At 39.8% G+C, this 24,869-nt stretch overlaps 1 protein-coding gene across 11 annotated transcripts in view; it reads right to left on the bottom strand.

The window, feature by feature from the left end:
- Bcas3 (BCAS3 microtubule associated cell migration factor) overlaps positions 1 to 24,869 on the bottom strand; it is a 602,200-nt gene that overhangs the window by 356,057 nt on the left and 221,274 nt on the right. For all 11 annotated transcript variants that reach the window (XM_029568114.1, XM_008842646.2, XM_029568116.1 and 8 more), the window contains exon 16: positions 5,249 to 5,399. In XM_029568114.1, coding sequence (XP_029423974.1) covers positions 5,249 to 5,399 — 151 coding nt within the window. The remainder of the gene's footprint in view (positions 1 to 5,248; positions 5,400 to 24,869) is intronic.

Here is a 24,869-nt window from a genome sequence, read left to right as displayed (position 1 = left end):
CCTTCATTTTCCTTTTTTCCTTCCTCTCTTCCCTAATTCCCTCCCTCACTCCCTTTCTCCCACTCTCCCCTCCCCTCCCTTGCATCCTCCCTTCTTTGTGGAGCTGAGGACTGAACCCAGAGCCCCACATATACTAGATAAGTGCCCCTCCACTGAGCTACAACCCCTCTTTCTTTATTGCTATGTGATAAAAACATGACAATATGGCTGGCCTTTCCAATCCTCTAGTCTTAGATCAACAGAAAATGGCCTCTGTTTACATGGATGCTCACTGAAGTCAAGCAATTTCTAGCACCTCCTTTGCTGTCATCCATGTTCAGCATCAGAGCTAAGGAACAGCTGTTGTCAACAGAGGCTGTCTTTCCTCCAAGAGACGCTTCAAGGTACTGAACAGGAAGGTGTAAATACATCTATCCCCTGCCATTTGTAGTTGTACTGGCCTCATGTGTGCGTAGGAGAGAGACAGATGGTCCCTGACATTGCACAGGCTTCCAAGGATGTATATTTGTAGAAATAAGAGGGCAGATGTTAAATATGGTAGAGACACATTCTGTCCCCTGAAGGGTTAAGCTGAAGCTTCTATCTCAAATTGGATGTCTGAAAGTTGAGGCCTAGGCAATCTCTAGCAACCTCTGCTATAGAATTATAACATTTTGTAGCTATTTTATGCCGTTAGGCAGAACACCAAGAAGGAAAAATGAAAGCTAGACTAATCTAAGAAAACAATTTTATTAGATACATATTATCAACAATATTTGAGATCGTCATAGAATATACATGCCTGAAATGGGTAAAAACTGTCTTCTTTCTAAATCACCCATGGGACACACTCCTTGCCAACTACATTTTAAAAGCACCAGGAAAGCCATGGCTAACTTAGAATTTCCAAAATGAAGAGACCTGGAAAAAGAAGACTTTCTTTAAACTTTCCCAGGAAATAAAACAAAATGGGGCCTAAACAGTTAAGGCCAAATAGCAAGCTGCAGTGCTGAAAATTAGTCACAGCTTTGAAATGTTTCAATAAAATAAATGCATATAGTCTATAAAGGCTAACTGGATGAAATTTAAAGGAAAGGAGTAATATCTGGCATTTTCTTCAAAACAGCATATGACAACATTAGAAACTGAAAAATATATTTTCAACCTTTTCCTTTTGTTGGTGGAGCTGGGACTGAACTAAGGGCCTTGCACATGCTAGACGAGCCCACCACCAACCCAGACTCCCAACTACTATCTCTCATTTGGAAAGAGGGTCTAACCAAACTGCCTTGGCTAGCCTTGAACCTGAGATCCTCCTACATCTGCTTCCCTAGTAGCTAGGATTATGATTACAAGCCTGTACCACCAAGCCAGGCCAGAAATATATTTCCTTTTTACAAATCAAATATTATTCCTGACAAGGCAAAACACGTATTTTAATGAAACCTCAGGTGTTAAATTTTAAGAAAAAGATCATATTCTGAAAACTATGAGCAAATCTTTAAGTGGACTATAATGAAAGGATAAGAAAAAAAATCACAAAAGCAAATTTCTGAGAATAATCAGTAAACATTTCAGAAAGTGTCGAGAGGACAGAAGGGAGAGGAGAGGAGAGAAGACAAGAGGGGGAAGGAAAGAGGAAAGGAGAGAGACAGAGACAGAGAGAGAACAGAATGTGTCTTAAGTGTATTAAACCTTGCAGCCCAATAATGGTCAACCATAAGTTGCAACCAAGGTGTTTAACAGTCGTTATGCCATGCATTACTATGAAGGAAATAAAAGACTAGTAGATGGGAGGATTAAAGGATAATTTTTGTTACCTTAGAACTGTGTTACAAGGAGAGAACTCATTACAGACAACAATTATTTGTAACCTTAAAAAAAGCACAATAAACTGGGCGTGGTGGCACATGCCTTTAATCTCAGCACTTGGGAGGCAGAGGCAGACATCCTCTGTGAGTTCGAGGCTAGCCTGGTCTACATAGTGAGTTCAGGTCAGCTGGGGCTACAGGGAGACCTTGTCTCAAAAAGACAAAAAAAAAAAAAAATTTAGAACCAAGTGCTCATTTTGAGACAAGTGTAAATTATTCTGTCTAAATGCTTGAATACAACACATTTTAAAAGGAACTTAAGACCATAACAGAAATAAGATGTCTTGAATATGGATGAGATACAAAGCCTGTTTGAAAAATGTTACAAGTATCATGTACTAATGTTTTCAAAGCACATAAAACTACTCACAGCAATCATTAATAATTGCTAAACTGTATGTAATGACACAGGACTGGGGCTGAAGCTCAGTGGTAGAGGGCTTGCCTAGCTTGCATGAAGGCCTATGTCCAGTGCCAAGCACTGTGGTGACAATAATAGTAACAATAATGGCAAAGGACACAGCATCTATGCTCTACAAATCTGAGATTTTTGAGCAAGTTTTTTAAAAGACAAGGAAATAGAGAAGGTATCTAAGTTCATAAATTTGTAGCACAGGAGGCTATTGGAAGATCAACAGCTTCTACACGCTTTACAGAGGAAAAAGGTGGCATGCAGGACAGAGAACGGGAGAGCACCAGTCTTTAGCTCCTTATCAAAAAATTTCAAATACAGATAAAGGGAAACTTGTGTCCCAAACCTTCCCATAAAGGGATTAAATTCTAACATCACGTGTCACTGTGAATCTAATAACACATCTATACCAATCTCGGAGTTGTGAGAGTCAGATCACTGATTCTTTGTACGAGACAGAACAGACCCTGTGCTAAAAACAAGAAACAAGCACATCATTAACAAACACCAGGATAAGCTCTCATGTCCCCAGGAAACTTCTGAACCATCTTCTTATATTCCCCTCACTCTGGAGGAACAATCAGATTAAAGAAACATTTCTAAAGATGCTTTCACTTACATACAGGAAAGTCAAACTAAAATTTTAAGTACTTTGTAGAACTGTACAATGCTGGAGTAAAATAACAGACTGACTTCAGTGGCTAAAAAAAAAAGTTTAAATTTCTGGTACAATACTAAGTACCATTTTTATTTGATATTGTATCCAGAGAATACATTGGCACAAAGTGAACAAAATTAGCTAATAGTAAATCATGGGCAAACCCCTTCACAAATCATGGCCACCGTGATTAAAATGCTTTAAACTAACAGTAGAGAAAGATAAAAAAAATTCTACTTAAAATTGCACTTCTACTGAATGTAAAGGGTTAAATTAAAGACACAGAGCAAACTGACTAAAGACACAGGTCCAGTGAACTATGATTTGGGATGTAGATCTTCAGTATTTCGTGTTTTGTTTCCCTTCATACATTACGAATTCATCCTGCACATACCCATGGGCCTACCTTTTACATAAACACCATGTCACTTAGATTAAGGGTCAATATCTAAGTTACAATGAAATCTCTAGCTGGGAACCTTGAGTATGTTTTCTGACAAAAGTGACTTCTATGAGCATGTTAACATTAGCACAATATTAGAAAATATTGAGGGGCTGGAGAGATGGCTCAGTGGTTAAGAGCACTGGCTGCTCTTATAGAGGATCAGGGATCCATTCCCAGCACCCACATGGTAACTAATAACTGTCCCTAACTCCATCTCCAGGGGATCTGACACCCTCTTCCTACCTCTGTGGGCACTGAACAGCACAGGTACACTTACATACTTGCAGACAATACACTCATACACATAAAATAAAAAATAAAATATTTAAATAATGCTGACATAGCAGCCAAATAATTTAATCTATTCCTTTCATTGGAAGGACCCTAAGGACTATTTGAGGCCAAGACAAGGCTTTGTCTAGATGACTTTAAAATACAATTTAATATACAATTTGTTCCATTTCTAATCAGGTTAAATACTGGAATTGTTCATTGAGGAAAACAAGCAATTTGGCTATAAAAATATGCATTTAATAGTCCCAAATGGATTTTCAGTGTTGTTATATAATGGAATATCTAATAATATCAGATATGTAGTAGTTCATTTATAGGAGTAACACGAATTAGTTTATATTCTTAACAGATAGAGAAAATTTTAAATAGCTAAATTGAGTACACATAAAAATAAAGAGTATTATTGAAAGTCTTTAAGAATCTTAGAAAAGGCGGCTGGAGAGATGGCTCAGCAGTTAAAAGCACTGGCTGCTCTTGCAGAGGACCTAGGTTTGGTTCCCAGCACCCACATGGCCACTAACAACTGTTCATAACTCTAGTTCCAGGGGATCTGATGCCCTCTTCTGGCATCTGTGGGCATTGCATGCACAGGTGCATTTACATGCATGCAGGCAAAACACTCATACACATAAAATAAAAATAATAATTTTTTTTGTTTGTCTTTTTGAGACAGGGTCTCCCTGTAGCCCCAGATGCCCTGGAACTCACTATGTAGACCAGGCTGCCCTTGAACTCACAGAGATCTGCCCTGCCTCTGCCTCCCAAGTGCTGGGACTACAGGCATGGGCCACCACACCCGGCGAAATAATAAAATATTTAAAAAAAAAAAAAAGAGAATGCTAGATAAAGGACTGGAGAGAGGGCTCAGAATTTAGGAGTTCTGGCTGCAGAGGGCCTGGGTTCAGGTCCCAGCACCCACATGGTGGTTAACAAATATCCACAAAACTCTAGTTCCAAAGGATTCAATATCCTTTTCTGGCCTCCACAGGCACTGCATGTATGAAGTGCACTTATATACATGCAGGTAAAGCACTCATACACATGAAAAGTCCCAATCTTAGAACACTGGTTTCAAACTACATACACTACGATGTTCAGACACCAATGACAGATTAGTAATGCAAACATGTTGATGTAAAACATCTAGATAGATGAACAATGAATTTCATAAACATTAGAAACATGGTTCTCATCTAAAACTCTCTCCTTAGTATTTGCATCTGTCCAAATGTAGGCATCAGGTTAAATGCCAATCATGTGGGCAAGAGCCAAGAAAATCAAACTGTACTATCAGGCAATGCCACAAAGCAACAGGCACAAGACTGAGTGGAGGAGGCTGGTTTCCATTAGCCAATACTAGTTTTCACAATTTCTCACTGCTTTGGTTTTTGCTATGGATGTGTGTGTACATGTCTGTGTGTGAGCATGTTTGTGCACATTCTGAACTTTGTACTAAGTTGCCTGCCATTAAGTCTCGTATGGGTTGGAAATGAAGAACATAACCAAAACCACACAAAGGGAAAGCACATTCATTTTTATATATTCCATGCCCTAAAGCAGCTGTGAAAACATCAAGCTTGAGGCCTTACCCTGTTCGCTTGGTGATGGTCCCCAAGGTCATTGGCTGTTTGATTTGTGCAAGAGGCATCACGACCATCAAACTGGGGAGGGGAGAGAGCCGGGGGTTGCCAGGATTGTTGTTGGTAAAATTATTGTAAGAATCTTGGCTGTTCAGTTTCCCTACAAAGAGAAAAACAAAAGAAAAACATCATCAATGAAAACATCTCTCAATCTGATAATCACTTCAAAAAGAAATCAAGGGCTGGTGAGATGGCTCAGCGAGTAAAGGCACTTGCCTGACAACCCCAGCTTGATCCCCAGAACCCACATGTGGAAGGAGAAAACTGACTTTTGCAAGGTGTCCTCTGACCTCAACCCACTCAAGTACACACACAAACACAAAGAAACAAATAATAATAAATAAAATTTTAAGATGTAATTTTTCAAAAAAGGAATCAAACACCAAATTGATGCCAGGCTAATTTGAGTTCAGGAACTGGAAGAAACCAAAGTGAGTACAGAGATTATAGTCTTAGGAATGGGGATGGATTGTCTTTTCACTCTGTATTTTATGTGTGTACATGTGCATGCATGTGCATGTAGAGGCTAGAAGATCAATGTGAGTGTCTTCCTCACTTGCTCTTCACCTTACTCTCTCAGACTAGGTTTCTGACTGAACCTGGAACTCACTGATTCAGCTAGGCTGGCTGGCCAATGAGCTCCAAGGATCTTCCAGTCTCAGCCTCCTCAACCTGGGATTACAGATGTGTACTACTGCACCTGGCTTTTTACATGGATGCTGGGGATTCGAACTCAAGTCCTCATGCTTGCTCACTAAGCACTTTACATCATGAGACTTCTCCTCACCTCCCAGGTTTCTTATGTTTTTAAAGGCAGTGTAGTTGGTTATCCAGCTTAGATGGGTCACTGCTCTGACAGAATTCACTCTTTTCAACTATACTTTATACATTTCTAAAAAGAAGCTACTTGGTCTTTTGAGGGGATTAATCTGAATCTTTTGATCAATTTGAGACATCCCAATGGCCCTCCATATCTAAACGATCCACAACCTATGGACCGAATGAACTGTAAAGCAAAAATGGTGGTAGGGAGGTAATACCACAAAGTTCCGAACTACAAAGCTTAAATTTGCCATGCACTGAGCACTATGCTGAATTGATGTCAATAAAATGATACATAGGCATATCCTGTGACAGTTCCTGTGTTTTACAGGTCTTCAGTTTCTCTCTGGCATCATTATGCATGCATTCTATTTGTATATTATGCAGTTAGGCCTAGAGACCCGATGGTTGCATCAATCCTCAAACTTACTATATAGCCCAGGCTGGTCTTGAACTTAGAACCCTCCTGTCCTTAGGTCTGCCAAATGCTGGGACTATGGGTATATGCCACTAGGGACAGATTTGTATCTTCTCTTTACTTTTCATTATTCCATAAACAATAAAGCACAACAATCACATACATTTATATTGTATTAAGTCTGGCAAATAATACAGAGATGGTGTAGCTTACAGGAAGAGCTACATAGATTATACAAAAATACTACAGCATATTATTAAAGGAATCGAGCACTTTCATGGTTGGTAAACACTGGCATCCTGGAACCAAACACCCAAGTGACTACTGAAACTTTAACAATATTGTCTTTCAACTCAGTCAAGTCTTTCAACCCAAGGATATGAAATACCTTTCCATTTACTTATATATTCTGTGCTTATTTCAATGTTGTTTAACAATTCAGGTCACAGTTTTATATGTCTTCTGTTTCTCTTTAATTTTTTGGATGTATTTATTTTTATTTTATGTGTATGAGTGTATTGTCTGCATGTTTGTAAGGGCACCTCTGTCATGCCCACAGAAGCCAGAGAAGGACACAGGATCCCCTGGAATTGGAGTTATGGATGGTTGTTAGCCACCATGTGGGTTCTAGGACTCAAACCTGGGTCCTCTGCAAGAGCAGTCAGTGTTCTTAACTGCTGAGCCATCTCTCCAACCCATGATTTTTTTTTTCCCTTAATGAGACAGTCTCACTATGTTGCCTAGTCTGGCCCTAAACACCTGGGCTCAAGCAATTCTCTGGCCTCAGCCTCCCAAGTTATGTATAACAGTAAGCACAAGCCACAAACCCAGCATAGATATCTTAGATTAATTCATTACCATATATTTCAGCATTTATTTATTTATTTTTATTTTATGTGTAGAAATGTTTTGCCTGCATGTAAGTGCACCACATGCGTGCAGTACCCGTGGAAGCCAGAAGAGGATGATGGATCCCTTGAAACTGGAGTGCCCTTAACTGCTGAACCATCCCTCAGAGCCCTATTTCAGCATTTTAATGCAATTTATAAATTGAATTGTTTTCTTTGTAGGGGTGTATATGTGTGCATGTGTGCAGTGACATGTGTGCACATGTGTACATGTGTATGAGTGTACACATGTGTATAAAGGCCCAGAGATCAATCATAGTATCATTCCTCAAGAGCCATTCACCTTGTTTTTTGTTTTGATTTTTTGAGACAGAGTCTCTCACTGAGATGTAAGGTTCACCATTTAGCCAGGCTGGCTGGTCAGCTAACCCTAAGGATCCTCCTATCTCTCCTATCTCTGCCTCTCCAGTGCTGAGATTACAAGAGCTTAGCTTTTTACAAGGGTCTAGGGATCAAATTCAGGTCCTCACATACTTTCTGAGCTATCTCACCAGTCCCTGAATTGTTTTTCTCCTCTCTTTCACTCTCAAGAAAAATTCTCCCTGTAGTCCCAGCTGGCCTAGAACTTGCTCTGTAGACCAGAGTGGCCTCCGTCTCACAGATATATGCCTGCCTCTGTCTCCAGAGTGCTGAGATTATAACGCATATGCTACCACACCCAGTCCCTGAATTGCTTCCTTAACTTTTTAGATTGCTTACTGATAAGGTACAGAAATACATGTAATTTTGTTCATTGATCTTATGTCTTATGTAAAACTGGTTTCTTAGCTCTACTAATTTATTATGGACTACGTGGGATTTTCTGCATAAAAGGTAATGTCATCCTCAAAAAAGAGAGCATTTGACTTCTTTCCCAGTATAGATGATGTCTATTCTTTTGCTGCCTAATTGTTACAACTTCCAGTAAAATTTTGAACAGCGAGGGGAAGATCAGACAGTCAGTTATTTTTAGTGAGTTTTTATAGGGGTGAGAGGGTTGAGGCTCACTGTGTTTACTGTTTGGAATACAGATATCTAACTATCCAATCACCATTTGTTAAAACAATTATCATTTCTATACTAATTGCCTCTGCACCTTTGTCAAAAATCAACTGACCATACATGCGTGAGCCTATTTCTAGATCTCACCGATCCGTGCTGGTGTCCTCATCATCACCACTTTTCTTTAACTCTATAGTTTTCTGGTGAGTCATGTTACTGACTTTTAAAAAATATTTGCTCCATTTATATATATTTTTTAATTTAATGTGTATGAGTGTTTTGCATGCACAGAAGTGCACCAGTACATATAATGTTCACAGAAGTCAGAAGACAGTGTTGGGTCCCTGAAATTGAATTTACAGACAGTTGTTAGCTACCATGTGGGTGCTGGGAACTGAACTCAGGTCCTCTGCAAAAGCAGTCAGTGCTCTTAACTGCTAAGCCATCCCTCAGCCCTGCCCCCATTTATATTTGTAACAATATTTAAATACTTTTTAAATAATTTGAACTGAAGCAAATGTGGTCTTCATTGATAGCTTATTTCTGAAAGACATTCACGTTTAAAATAGCATGGTTCAGGATAAAGACAGAACTTTCAAAGAGTGTCTAATGGCAACTTCAGGGGCGGCAAAAAGGCAAGAGTGCCAGCTTCAGAGTTCTGAGATGATGGAGGCTCCCAAATCAGGGCATGGCTTTACCAAACACCATTCCTCATGGGAACATGCATCTGTTTTTATCACACTGTGGAATTAAGTTAAGATTTGGTATAAGTCACTTTTGTAAAACAGTGAGGCTGATAAGGAACTCAGGCAAACAAAGTTTTATCTCCCAATACCAGCAATTTCCAACTGCATTAAAGCTCGTAGAAGCAATTTACACCTACTGCTAGGATAATATTAGACAGCAGTTATAAGGTACACAAGATGCTTCAGGCTAGCCAATGAATCAGACAATAATGTTACATATATGCAACAGAGAACTGTGTAGAAAAGATGGGTAAGAGAACCCCATTATATTTTATATCTGTGATATAATAAAAGAAGAAATAGTCGAGTCATTCCAAGTGCTTATCACACTCTCAAGACTTACTAAGACAGAAGTGACTGAAAATTCAGTATAGATGACTGCACACATTGAAGTGACTCCAACATCAAAATGCCACGGCTGATGAAATTCAAGAGCTGTGTATGCTATACACATCTGTCGGCTAATAAACAAATATCTGGTGAGTTCCTTAGCCTAAGAGCATGTTGTGAGGAATGGTATTCCCATTTATCACAAAGCTTAGTCTAACATGCATGAAACAGGAATGATTAAGTGCTAATTGTCTAGAACTAAAGATAAGTACATGTGGGAACAATTATTTGGAAATGGGCTCATAGACCACATGGGGGTTGACCTACTTAGATAAAGGGCTGGGGAGCAGGGAAATTTTAGGCATGAAGGAGAATATAAAGGAACGGGGTGGCAGGGATGCCATTGTGGGAGCAGACAGATTCCACAAATGACGTGTAGCACAGGCAGTGGGAAGATGAATGTATTTCCATTTTAGGAGTACTTTCTTTGTGATACTGTGTAGCCCAGGCTGGCCTCTAACTCAAGTTCTGCCTGTTTCAACCTCCCTAGTACTGGATTACAAGTATGCCCTATTATGCCTGGCCTAGAAGAAAAAGTCTAGAAACTAGGGAAAATTCTTCAGCAAGGAAACAGTACAGATGTTAAATTTTAGTGGTAAGTAGATCTGGGAATGTGGCTTAATGGTAGAGCATTGTATAACCAGAACTCAGGGGGATTTAAAAAAAAAAAAAGACAGAAAAAAAACATGGTATACAGCTAGGCATGATGGCTCGCATCTTTAATCCCAGCACTTGGAAAGTAGAGGCAAGTGGGTCTCTATGGATCAAGGCCAGCCTGGTCTATAGAGTGAGTTGCAGACCAGCTGGGGCTACAGAAAGACCCTGTCTCAAAAACAAACAAACAAAAACCAGTGGTATAGAAACATGAAGTGATTCTCTGAGACATCCTAACATCCCAGTGTGGTTGTTCACTAGCTATGACTCACAAAGCTTCACTCTCTCTGTCCCTAGGATGCAGGTCAATCTCACATCATGCACAGTCACTGAGACTTTTCCCCCTCACCCTGCTCAACCACCAGCCAAATGTCTACAGTGTCCCTTTCTCTTAGACCATGTTTATAATATAGCCTCTGTGTGGAATACAGTATTCAGGAGAGAGTAGAGTAAGTTGTGGAGATTTTATGTTCATATCAGAGTGGTAGTGTCTGTTTTACACATTACTGGATTTGGAAAGAAGTTTATAAACAGAGTAAACATAGTTCACACACACTTTTTTCTTTGTATTATTTTTGGGGGGAGGGAGCGGTCCTAGAGATCAAACATATGTACACAGGCAAGTACTCTGCCACAGAGCTATATATTCCAAGCTAATATAGCTTAAATGAAAAAGTAAATGTGTTCTACAAAAACCTAGTAGGTTTTTTTTATATGATCAAGTAGACTGTCTGAACTAGGAATTAATAGATTATCTGAACAGATAATTTAATACCTATTTTTAATAGCTACTAAAAATACCTAGGGCCTGGGGATATAGTTCCCTTGATAGATAGAGTGTTTACCTAGCATTACACAAAGCCCTGAGCTCAATTTCTGGCACCACATATACCAGGCAAGGTGCTCACAACTATGATCCCAGCACTGGAGAGGTAACAGCAGGAGGATCAGAAAGTTTAATGACACCCTCACCTACATAAGGGGCCAAACCCAGAAAGTGTTACATAATACCTTGTCAAAAAAAAAAAAGCTGGGTGTGGTAGTGTACATCTTTAATCCCAGCACTCAGGAGGCAGAGGCAGGCAGATCTATGTGAGAAGAGGCCAACCTTGGTCTGTATAGTAAGTTTCAGGCCAGCTGTGACTACAGGAAGACCCGGTCTCGAAAACAAACAAAAACCAAAATATAAGCAAACAAATAATAAAAAGCCTTAGTAATAATTTAGACAGAGATGAAAAGATCTATAAAATAAAAACTATAGACTGAGATGCAGTTCTGTGGTAGACCATTAGCCTAGCTAGCACATGCAAGTTGCTGGGTTTAATTCCCAATGCAGCAAAGAAGAAAGAAAAGTACAAAATGCTGAGAAAACAAATTTGGGAAGGAAACAACAACAAAAAAATTAAAAGACATCTTATGTTCATAGCTTTTTAAAATATATTTATTTATTTTTTTTATATGTATGAGCATATTGCATGCATGTGGGTAGGCAGACCCGTGTCACGTAGCACCTATGGAGGTCAGAAGAAGATACCAGATCCCCTGGAACTGGAGTTATGGACAGCTGTCAGCTGCCATGTGGGTGCTGGGAACTGAACCTAGGTCCTCTCCAAGAGCAACCAGTGCTCTTAACTGCTAGGCCATCTCTCCAGCCCCTTATGATCATAGTTTTAAAAAGTATCATTAAAATGTCCATGCTTCCCCAAGCAATTGACAAATCCAATGAACTCTACATCAAACACCAGTGACCTTCACAGAACTAGCAACGATAACTCAAATCCTTGTATTGAATCTCAGAGAGTACTCAGGCACCAAGAGCATCTCGAATGAAAACAATGAGGTAGACGACAGTGCAAGAGTGTGAGGAAGGGAACTTGTGCACCACTGGTGTAAGAAGACATTAACGCAAGCTTGACGGGAAAGGTTCATCAGAAAGTTAAAACCAGGACTGCTGTTTGATCCAGCAGTTCTAATTCTGGGCACAAATTTTAAGGAAATTAAATCAATATATGAATGATAAATTTGTGCTCCCATGTTTAATGCAGGAATTTTGAATGGATACAGAAAATGCAATACGGAGGGTGGGGGTTGGGGGAGAAAGCGCTATTTAGCCATACAAAAAAAGTGAGATCCTACCACTGTGACCACATGGATGGGAACTGGAGATGGCTGCTGAATGAATTAAATATATTTTCCAAGAGACAGAGGAAAAAAATACCTCCAGTATGCTCAATAGAAGAAAAAAATATCTTTGGAGAGCACTCAAAATACTTCAGAAAAGGGCAAACATGGTAGCACATGGTAAAATCCCAGCAGCTGAGAGGCTGATACAGTAGTTCAAGGCCAGCAGGGGTTACATTGTGAATCCCTGTCTCAAATTAAAGGGGAAAGGGTAAATAAACAAAGAACCAAGAAATGGGAGTGTGGCTTTCTATCCTGCTCAGTCTCATGTTAATACCGACCAGGAGCCTGGGCTGGGCTTAGCAACTTTGGGAACAAGTATTTGGACACTTCCCGGTGGTTAACCAAGGCTAGCTTTCTACACAGGATATTTCATCATGGAACAGTGAGGTCAAGCAGAAAGATACTAACATGGAGTGTCTGTTCTGGAACTAGAGCCAGCCTTTGCCTAGTTTTCCTCTTCTTTGTGCTGACTCTCAGGAATACAAAAGACAGTAACAAAAAAGTGAAACTCCTCCCGGAACTTAAGAAGACACTGTCCTTACATATTTTTCTTTTTCTTATCAAGTAAGTAGAACAGACACTGCTTAATTGCGGTTTTAGTAGGGGACTTCATGAAGCCTTAAGATCTATAAAATATTTCACACACCATTACACTTTCAAATTCCAGCTGGGACAAGACCTGAAAGTGACGGATGCCATGAGAATGGATATTCTCACAGTATTTCTGGCACAACCAGACAGAGGAAGTCCCAAAAATCTCATGAGAAAATAAGCTCTTCTAAGACTCTCATCCCAGTTTTTTGGGCTTAGTCTATATAGATAAACTTGCATAAGCCTTCAGGCTTTTGGGTCTTTGTCCAAATCCACCAGAGCTTTGATCCCTTAGAGGGTAACCAGTCCCCGTGATAGATAGGCTTCTCATGGGGAGGTGGGGACCAAATTCCAGTAACAGGGCTTCTCAATAAATTAAAGCAGGAATTGATTTCAGAACAGAGTATCATTAAAAATCAGAATTTGAAAAGATTCTCCTCCTCCTGTTGAAAGTGATGCTCTTTTGGTTTGGCCTGTTCTCAGCTGTGTTTACTATCATTGATTTTATTGTTACAGTATGAAGCACTAAACCAGAAGAGCTGGTTTCAGGGTCCAACCACTGACTTTCTGTGTTTATGGAGAACGAATCTGCATTTCTGAAAAAATGAATAATGTCTACAGTATTTCTTAACCCTTGCCACCTGCAGATAAAGAGTGACAGAACTTTGTGCTGGATGCTGCTGTCACATGGTCCCACTGACTGCACAAGGGAGATGGGCAAAGCACCATCTGCTTACAAGTTTTGCAAACTTTAAAATGTGATCCTATTTATCACTGTCCCCAATTATGTTTCCCAAAAGTTTTATACTATGAAAACGCAGAGGCAAATGGATTAAGTTGAGGATGAAAGTGGACAGAGAAAATAACAATGGGCTTTGTGGCTGCACCGGAGGAACGGCTGTCAGGTCAGTTTTGCTGAGAGGTATATTCCCAAACCAGTCATCATTAACGGACTCACTTCCACAGGAAAGAAAAAAAGACAAGAGTCTGAAAACTCCGGACAAAAGAAATCCCTGCAGACAAAGTAAAAACAAATTAAAAGACCCATTATAAAACACAGATGCTACAAGGAAAATAAACTTTCCAAGATTTACTGGGCTTTGACAAACTTGGACATTTGTGGAAAAGACATCAGCAGCAACTCCCAGGTAGTGCTGCTAGGAAGCTGGGTCCTATCGGGTTTATCTTTACCCTCTGTGCAGAAGCTGCAGGACTGGCTTTCCAGCTTCTGGATGCAGAGATGTGAGAGCACGTGAACATGGCAAACTGCCAACACCAGACATTTCTAAGGAAAGCAAGACCCTGAAATTGCTGAACATTTCACATTATGCTAAATACTAGAGTTAGTATCAGTGAACTATGTGCACGTTGGGGTTTTTTCTTCAATGCAAACAAAAGAAAAATATGAATGAATGAAGTCAAATGCCTCTCTGACCATACTCTCTACTGCTCTCCATATGCTGAACCAAGGAAAATTAAATCATCAAAAATAACATTCAGCAATCAAAGGAGTAAGTCATAGCTCAGAAACAACCTTTACAAGAGATTCATATCATTAAGAGAGAGGAAATGCTTGGTATGGGTTTCTAGTGGCATGAGCTACAGGTTGTCACCAGGGGGTCTCAAAGAAGATTTCTCCAGAAAGTATGAAGGAAGTGCAACAGTGGAACAAAAAGGGAATGTCTGGGGGGTAAAGCACGCTGCTGTCCATCTGTGGTCAATAAGGACTTGGGGGAAAACTGGCATAGAAATGCTAAGATTCACATACAAAAGCAAATTAATGGTGCCTAATGGGAGAGCGCAGTTGGAAGGAAGTCTGGAGTCAGAGTTCCTGTCTTGTGGGCAGACCTTACTCACAGGCAGTCTACTTTCAGAAGGCTAACCACAGACCCTGTGCTACAACTCCATAGACCAGGCTAGCCAAAGACCCTGTACTGTGACTCTGTAGACCAGACTCCCTTCAGTTGTATCAAAGTCTGCTCTCACCACTCTCTACACACTCAAGGGATCCAATCTGAGGTTCTCCACATCGTCCCTCAGGTCCCAGGACTACTACTTCTGAACGCATGCATTTGGAAATGGATTGATGAGGATATACTAAACTCCAAAGTAATGTGAGTTCCTGGCACACCAGAAAGACTAATCTACAGAAACAGCCCTTTCTTTTCCAAATAGTTCCATGATCTCCATACTCTTTCCAACACTTTCCATGCTCTAAGAAGTCACACAGACATCCTCCTGCCTGCGCCATTTCCAAAAGAAAAACTAGGTAACCTGTTCTGGGGGGTTCTGTGTGTGCATTTTTCATTCCGTAGATCAAAACTTCCAGTCTGCTTTTAATATCCTGTCATGGATCTGGTGGGATAGAAATGCAAAATTTACCAAGGAGTTTAAGTTAATTCTAGAGTTGAAAAGCTGACTTCTAGACTCTGTCAAAAAGAGTACAATGGTAGCTTGTTCAGAAACAATCGCTGGAAATTTCAGCTCTGAAACGTTCAAACACTGTGGAGCGCCCACTTGCCATCTAACTCAGTATTAAAGCTTTCTCAACCTAACTTTCAATAATTACTTAATCAAAACCAAATTAAATCCTTTCAAAATATAAAAGAAAGTATCTAGTGCAAATGGGAATTTCCTGCATAGAGGCTGCTTTGGGTTGAGATGGGAAACCCCCCCTTTCTCCTCCCTCTTCATCTCCCTCCTCCTCCCTCTCTCTTCCCCTCACCCCCTCCCTCGTCCCCTCGCCTTTCCTGGATGGGAATGACAAGCTTCCCAGCTGCAGTTCCAGGACTTTCACCCTCCTTTTTGACCTTTTCTCAGGCATGTTCCAGTATAATCTGTAATCTACTCAACTAGGAAAAGGAAACAGCAGCACCCTGGTGAGAAACAGTGCCTTCTGACCCACATACCAAGCTGGGCGGAAGCAATGCTTGTTCGCAGAAGCCAGGGAGCTGAACCCAAGATGAAAAGAAAAGGAGCTCTAGACATGTAGACGTGCACACATTTTAACAAGCAGCTTAGGAGACATACAAAGAGACAAGATACTTAAGGAAAATTCCAACTTGATTCCCTATTCTCTACGATTTCTTTTAGCGGCAACAGACCACAAACATTGCAAATTTTTATTTCAAGCAAAAACACGTGTTGCTCTTTCCAAGGAAACTGTTCACGGCACCACAGACTCATGACCATAGGTACCCAAGGGGTAAGTGGAGGGGTGGGTAGGAAGATAACGCTCCTACAAAAACGATGGGGAAAAACTCCATCTTTTTCAAGGTGGAGACTGTGGTTACTAATGACACAGCATCACTTCTGTCACCACACATAGTGCCGCTTAGAAGGCACAGGTGGTGAGCGTGGGGAGGGTTAAAGCAAACTTTCAAGAGAACTGATCATTAAGTGATTCTTATGCAAACTATGTATTTATGATATGTATTTACACATACATGTAAATAATTCACTAGATATTCTTTCTCATTCTGAATATCTCAACTGTTCGTTATTCTGAAAGTGCTGCCTGCTTTAAATTTAAGCACTTTTACTTCCTTAAAGCTGACATAAATTCAGTGAATTTAGAAACTTGATATATGACTAAAATTCAGAAATAAACAATCACTATTACTAAAACTACAAGCACAGTAAGTAGAATTTACTCAAAAAAGGGCAGGATATGGGCCAGAATAAGCAGTGTTAAAAAATGGGTGGAAAAAAGAAAAGACTGGAACAAGGAGATGAGGCAAAGACTTAGAGTTCCCACGATGGCGGAACACTCAGGAGGAAGAGAAAACGTGAGGGGTCTATGGAGGGGCAAAAACTATTTTTGATTTATTCATACATTATACAATCAAACCAATTTATAAACTGAAAGAATAAAATCTGTCCAAGAGTGGGAAGTTCATTCCTTCAGTTTATCATTCTTGGAGTACTCCAAGATCTCAGGAGCAAAAAATGCCTTAAGGGCTGGGGCTCTAGTTGCTGCTGTTTGTGCATTTGTTTTTTGATACAGACGGGGTCTCACCAAGGAACTGGCTGGCCTAGAACTCACAGAGATCACCTCCCTCACCATGCCTTCTGCCCAAAAGCTAGTGTTCTTAATACTTAAGAACTTTTATTAATTTTAACTCATTTCAAATATTTTAGAAGTATAGTCTGGCACTCACTAAACAATAAAAGGTGAAAAACCAGTAAATGACTGATGTTTACCTGGATATCTATGCAAGGGGTGAGACAGACTGACTGCTCCTCCTCTGAACACTCTGCTAATGCTTTGCATAAGTAGAAAACAATGAGAGAAAAGAATCTGGGCCTTTTATTTTGAGATCCAAATTCCCACGCAGTGACTCACAGCTATAATCCCAGTACCTGAGGTGCTGAGGCAGGAAGATGGCCTTGAGAGTGAGGCAAGCCTGGCCCACACAGTGAGCACCAGGCCAGTAAGGGTGACAGGGCAATACCCCCATCTCAAAACAGAAAAACAAAATAAGAAAATCCAAAGTCCTCCCAAATCTACCGATTGAAGCACCAGGGAACTTCACACTCCTCCAAAGCAAGCTCAGATCAGCCCTAGAACTAAATGTTCAGAACTCAGTTCCTTTGGTCTGAATAAAAGTCCCAGAATCAAAGCACCAAATTCTAATCTCTGAGAGCAAACTTGGGGTAAGATGAGATCCCCAAAGAATGACAACTCCTAAAATTATTTCCTACAGTGCTCTACATCAGCTCTCCCATCTTTATCTCACTATTAGTTTTGCATCACAACAATAGAGCAAGCAAAAAATACACTTAATATCCAAGGAAAAATACAGAATTTTATCAGATTGATTTATCAAGCATAACTTTATTACTTAAACTGGTAAATATATAAAATGCAAAAGTATCAAGACAGCATTCAAAAACAAAACCAAAAAACTCAAGTGCAATAAAATGAAATACTGAATTAACTGCAATGCATAAAGCATATTTTCCTTTTATTTACTTTTTTTATTTACACAATGACCTTGAACTCAGGGAGATCCTCCTGCCTCAACTGCCCAAGGACAGAGATTGTAGGGTGATTCTACCACCTATCTTTTTTAAAAGGACATTTTCTTAAGGCATGACACCAGAACAATGATTTGACATTTGGCACTTCTTTTTTTTTAACCACATTCATTTGAAGAACAATTAAATACTAAAATCAAAAGCTGTATGTGATCAACAGATCAAGGGTATCCTTGGTTATATAGCAAGTTCCAAGACACTTTGGGCTACATGAGACTCTTATAAAAAACTAAACAAGTATTAAAATCAACGTATGTTATGTTGAATAACAAATATAGCAATGAAAAGCAAGCATTTTTCCTAATAATCAAGAAAAGATAAAAACCAAAATAGCAAGAATTCCCCCCCCCCCTCCCCCGGGTTTCCAATCCCAGCAGTTCCACCGTCACCACCTCCCCCCTTCACTAACGGAAGACTTCCTTCTTACTACCCATGACTGTTAAGAATATTTTCTGGCTCCTTTTCAGCATCATGACTCAGGTCATGAGAAGTGTCAAAGATGCATTTCCTTCAGATGGGAACGAGCAACAGATCTTAACAGTCCTAAAGATGGGAGTACAGTGTAAAAGGGCCAAATCAGCAGTTTCTGACGAAAGAGAAGATAAACCCTTTTCTATTCACATATATTTTATTTCCAGCTTCAAAACATTTAAATAGCTTTCCATTGAAATGTGCTTACATATACTAGTCAAGAAGAAGAAGGGGAGGGGGGACGAGAAACTATCCCTCCATTTTGGTTGCCTAAAATAATTTCTGAAAAAATAATTGCTAATGAAAAATTCTTATATTTAGCACACATAAGAGTACTAATAAGTAAATCAAATCCCAGCTGTTCAACTTTAGTTTTGCAAAAGCATACCCATGAATTTAATTTAATTTAACCTCTACCCATAAAAACACTTTATGCAGGAAATCCTTGTGCATTAGAGGCACAGAGGTGTGACTCCTTGAGCATCCTTGGATACACCACACCTGAGAGGGAGCAATTTCTCTCCCTGGGACTCTCACCTGCAGAAACACTACTGCAAAACCACTTTCACTGGTCTGTACTATCACTGATTTTTTTTGTTATCTGTGATTTTTTTTGAAAGGTGAACATGTTTCAGATGAGTCTAGGAAATATTACTGGACATTTACAAAGCACTTGCTAGCCAGGATGGCTCTTTATATTGAACATGGAGAGCCTGTCTCTTCTCAAGTCCCCAGGAATGGCCATGCCCACAGAATTCCTCCGTTTCATTCAGAAATATGTTCTCTCTGGTGCCTCGTGTGGCTTCAAAATTCTCACCTGCAAAAACACTTCAACCAATGTGCATAGCTCTTTCAATGACCCCGAAATCCTCTTCCTTCCCTCATCCTCCTTCAAATTCAAATGCCATCGGTCCTGTAATGCGGAGAACCACCCTAGTCTTTACTTCCCAGTATGCATCACCCTGGCAAAGTGCTGGCCCCACTTTTCTTTTGTTTCTGGTTTTTGTTTTTTTTTTTTTTTCTTTTCTTTTTAGCCATTTTGTAGACTATAATTATCAACAAATTTCTATTTCTTGTTCAGATAATTAAATCTCAAAACTACTTTATCTACCACACACAAGTCTGATGATTTCTAAATCTGTTCACTTGGGTACCTTATGAAGATGCTAGTTGTTATAGATCTTAAGAAGCTTGCTACCTACTCTCATTCCCCTCTCTAAGATCAAATATTGAAAAAAAAAAGTCAGAACTTCCTTTTGATCAATACATAAACATTCACACCTCTTCAAAGATGAGTTACTGATAAGTCATTTTGACATTTTTTTTTTCACACTAACAACTAAAAATTCCATCTCTAGGTTTCAACAGAATTCCCATTGCAGTGGGGCCACAGCAGAATTCTTTCTTAGCTATCATCTCCTCTAGAAAAGGAAATGAGAATATGCAAAGGGCTTCTCCAAATCATTTTATTATTCTAACCCCTTGACTGAAATATTTTACCTGCTTCAACTCTTTCAAAACCTACTTCAGAGTGTGAAAGTCTTCACTACCTCAGTACTCCCAGAATGGAAGACAGGATTCCTCTAGGAGGACAGTGATCAATCTAAGTGAGGAAAGAATTATTAGGGTACCCCTAATAAAGGGACCAGTCCTCCCTGATGGGCCCTGGGACCTACAAATATGTCCTTCCTAGTCCGAAGATTAAAACTAAACATTGAAACAGTACTTATCATCCCGTGTTCAGTCAAGGATTGGAGACTGAAATCAGTATTTTGGTTTAATCACAGTGATGAGCTCTCAGCATCAACACTTTTAAAATCTATCCAGTTTGATTATTATGTATAGTCAGGGTTGAGAAAGAAAATTAAAAGAAAAAGACAGAAAAGAAACAGAAAAAAAAAAAAACTAATAGAATAATGGAGACAATACCAGCAGGAAAAAAAACAAAAAACATTTTTAAAGATTAATTCTAAGAGATAAACAATAGGACATATACAAAATATAAAAAGGACTGATAATGAAAGAAACACTCAAAGAAAAGTCTCTTGAGAACACAGTGTAGGAATAAGAAAGCAACAGGACAAAAAGGTAAGAAAAGAGAAAAAAAGACAAAAAGCATATAAAAAGTTAGGGACTCAGTGTAGGCGATCAGCTAACAGGGGTTCCAGAGAAGGGTGAAAAAGAAAACAGCAGAGAGAACATTATGAGGCGTTGAAAGAAGAGGCCCCTGGAAAATGACCCAGTGTGGTAGGAGAGGGCAGGGCAGGAAAGTACATCATAAAACTAAATGTGCACCGTTTCTCTGTTAAAAATTAGAATTTGTATTTAAAGGGTAAACAACAAAGGTCCAATCAATGTTAATTGAGCTGAGCTAACAGCCCTAATCACGCCTCAGTTGTGATTGAGTCAGTCACTCTGGTATCTTGAGGTACACTGGTAAAAAGTCATCAAAAGCAGGGCCCAGATGCTCCAAGACAGGAAGGCTGGGGCACACAGATATTACCCACGAAAATGGCACAACTAAAAATCTTCCCTCCAGGCAACTATTGGAATTCATTCATAGCAACAAACAATCTATATCATTCTCAAAAAGAAAGTACTACAAAAGAAAAAAAGTTGATGGCAATGCATTTCCAAAATCTATTTCCTGGGAAGACTTTGGGTGAATAAATCACAGCAAACACACTAAAAACAAAGCGGGGATTAAATAAGACCTGGCATGGCCTCCATGCCCAGAGTGCCCAAGTTCAGACCAGGGTTGCCTAGATTATAATTAATGAAAAGCTGAGAAAATATTGCCCTCTAGAGGCATGTGTTGTTAACCATTAATAATAAGAATGGAAACTGTTTCTGATTTGCCAGGGCAAAAAAGAGCAGAAAACTAAAAATATTTCACAAGTAGAAAAAAGAAAAAAACAACAACAAAAAAATCTGTTAGGCTCAAGGGTAGTTACATTAATTTCTGGCATTTATGTTTTCTTGTGGGATTTATTTCAAAAGAATTTATCTGAACACACAAAAGATAAACTATTTAAATAGTTTAATTAGACTTTTAAAAACACTGCAGTGTTTATAGAGCTGTACTTTAAAGGTATAATTCAGAGCTGTTATATTATCTGGAGTTCTGAAAGATTCTCCACAGGTTATCCTATTTTCCTCAAACATGGCAACAGCTATACTTTCTGCTCTGTGTGTGTGAGTGTGTGTGTGTGTGTGTGTGTGTGTGTGTGTGTGTGTGTGTGTACACGTGCATGCGTGCATGCCTGCCTTGTCTGTCTGTCCGTGTGCACACACCTACACCTGGAAGCCTGAGGTCAGTAGGTGCTGGGAAATGAACTCGGATCCTGGTGTTTATGCCGCAAACACCTCCCCAGTCCCTACCCCACACCTCTTCTAAATGTTTCTATACAACTCAAACTGCTCTAAAGAATATAGCCCACTAAAAACAACAAGTATCTTTCTTTCGCAGTTTCTTCAATTAGTGAATTTAATTCTTTTTGATGTGAGGTCTCACTGTAGTGTAGGCTGACCTCAAACTCATGACTAGTCTCCTGCTTCAGCCTCCAGGGTCCTGGGATCACAGGCTTCAGTCACCACATCTTGTGATTTTTTTTTAAAGGAAACATCTTATTTTCAGGAAGGACTTGGGAGGCTGCTCTTTTCTAAACACTTTGCATAAGAACTCGTCTGCTATCTCTGTTCAGTAACAGAAAATGACATGAAAATATTTAAAATGAGTGTGATTTTTGGTGTATAGCAAATGTCAAAACTAGCATAATGTTATACCAACATTTTCAAAGGATGACACAGGAACTCAGAGGAACAGAAATTCACTAGGAAAACGTTAGGTTTTTAAAACAACAGATTAGAAAACAAGACTGCCTGACCTCAGGCAACAAAGTCCATGGAAAGAGCAAAACCCCAGGTGCTAAACCATCCCAAAGAAGACTTTCCCCGTACAGCATGCATATACTATGTATACACTCTGTGCCCGATGAGGCAGAAAATTCAAAGCAGAGCTACGGTGCACATGATTGATTTTTCTTGGCAAAAATTAAAACACACTCATGGAAACTTCAGTCCACAAGTAAACAGTGATGTGGAAAGAGAAGTCAAGACGCAGCACACCATCACTGATTCTGAGGTGAAACTATATAAGGCCGAGATGTGTGGCTGCTTTGTATTTACAATGTGATGTGGTCTGTATCAAGAAAACTCCCGATCAACCAAAGTAAATAATTACAATAAACCATCAAATGAAGGCTATAAACAGTCTCCGAGTGGTAAAATATGAATGTCATACACATGCTAAAAGGAAAGTGATACGGCCCGTTTTTTTAAAAGCCCTTTGCCGAAATATGATGGTTCCAAGTCCAAGAAAAAAGAGGCCTCCTTCAAAGTTCTCAAATCTCAGGAATGACTTCCACTTGGGAAAAAGCAGAACCTGGAGTTCAGTTGCCAAAAGCTTCAGCTCAACCACAGTTCCATCCTAAGCCAAGTGAGTTTTGTTTTTTTTTTGTTTTTTTTTTTTTTAAAAAAAGGAGCCAGGCATGGAGGAGATACCTGCAATCCAGCACCTGGGAGGAAGAGGCAGGAAGTCTGGGGTGGGGGGGTTTCCAAGGTCAGTCTCAGGTACATTCAGCTACATAGTGAACTCAAGGCCAGCCTGAGCTACATGAGCCCCTGTTGGGAGGGAAAGAGGGGGTTGGAGAAAGAGAGAACAGAGGGAAGGAGGAAGGAAGTCCTTAAAAGTTCCATGTCAGGGTGAACCCTATATTCTTGAACCTAAAAGGGAAAACTATTTTGCAAAACAAAGAAATGACAAAAGCAAAAGCAAAATAATAGGGAAAGGGAGACAGCTCAACAGGGAAAGGCACTTGCTACCAAGCCTGACCTAAGTCACCTAAGGTCTGACCTCCAATCACAAGTCGTGGGTCCCCCAAAAACTAAATAAGTACAATAGAAAAATCAAATTAATTTACCAAACTATATAAATTTGCGTATAGAAAGAATGAGTATCACTTCCAACTTTGTGTTGGCATCTTCTCCAATTTCAAAAACAGTCGCAAGTTAATGTCAATACTGAACTCAATTAAAAGCCTGTACAAGTAAGTTCAAATTTTATTTCATTCACTTAGTATTCATTGAACTGTTCACTTACACTGTTTCAACAGAAGAGGCACTATACCAAAAGCATGAGAAAATGAATCTGTCCTGTCCATTGCCAATGAACAGCAGCAAAGTTGAAGTGACAACAATGTGTTTTTACTGAGTATTTCATGTGTGCCAAGCAGCATTCAGAGTGCCATGATCACAGTAACTCTGTAATGTTAGGAAGATCATGAGTTCCGTTTTGTAGATAGAAACTGAGGCTCAGGCAGATTGAGTACTTTGTCTAAGCTAGCTGCTGGGAAATCACTGAAACAGATTCTACTCCAAGTGAATCTGACCCCAGGTCATCCAACACACAGCTGAGTAGGAAAGACCTGGAAAAAAAAGACCAGTGGTAGGGTGCTTACCTAGCATTTCTGAGGCCCTGGGTTTGATCCTAGCACCATAAATAAACAAATCAATCAATAAATCAGTAAATCCACAGGAAGTATAAGCAATCTGTACAGCTAAAGGACAGGAAAGAAGAGCACACCACAGCTTGTGAGCTGGGGTGAAGCAGGGGCCTGTGTGGAACACGACATGAAGCCTGAAAGCAGAGGCATGTCACTCAATCATCAGTGACGAAAGTTTACAAGCAGAAAATGGAAGTCTTTCTTGCCCCGAAGATCGTTTCCCTCCCTTGCCTTTCTCTGTCAGTGCCACTACCTCTACCCATCCCCAGTACCTAGGACTATGAGGAGCAAATGCATCTCTCCTGACCTCCAACTTCCTCCGCTATCTCGCTCCTTTTTATATCATTGCTCCAGGGGGAAAAAAAACAAACAAAAACCTAGCCAATGCATACTGATGCCAGTTTCTTCTTAATAAAATCCTGTCAGACGAGGCTCTTAGCAAAGTCTTCTCTGTTACTACATGCAATGTCTTGTGCTTAACCACCTCTATACTGATCACTAGAACTTAACACTAGTACTACACACTACCCCTGGAAATTGTTTTGACATGGTCTCTAAGACTCTCCATTTCATGTCACTTGCAAGTACCTCATTGGAGAGGACAGCACTTATTTATAATGACTCTCTCACCATGAGCTTTTGTCCTGCTTTTGGTCTAACCTGGCATCTGTGCCTTCTACTCATTATCCCCATACAAATGCAGCATTTTCCAGTCAATTCCAAAACCATATAACCAACCATGCCAGGAAGTCAGAGACATCTAAGCCAGATGTGGTGATACATGCCTGTAATCCCAGCATT

The sequence above is a fragment of the Nannospalax galili genome, unplaced genomic scaffold (assembly GCF_000622305.1).
Source record: "Nannospalax galili isolate Female #2095 unplaced genomic scaffold, S.galili_v1.0 scaffold879, whole genome shotgun sequence".
Taxonomy (NCBI): domain Eukaryota; kingdom Metazoa; phylum Chordata; class Mammalia; order Rodentia; family Spalacidae; genus Nannospalax; species Nannospalax galili.
Note: the sequence above shows the minus strand (reverse complement) of the source record. Positions and strands in the feature narration are given on the sequence as shown.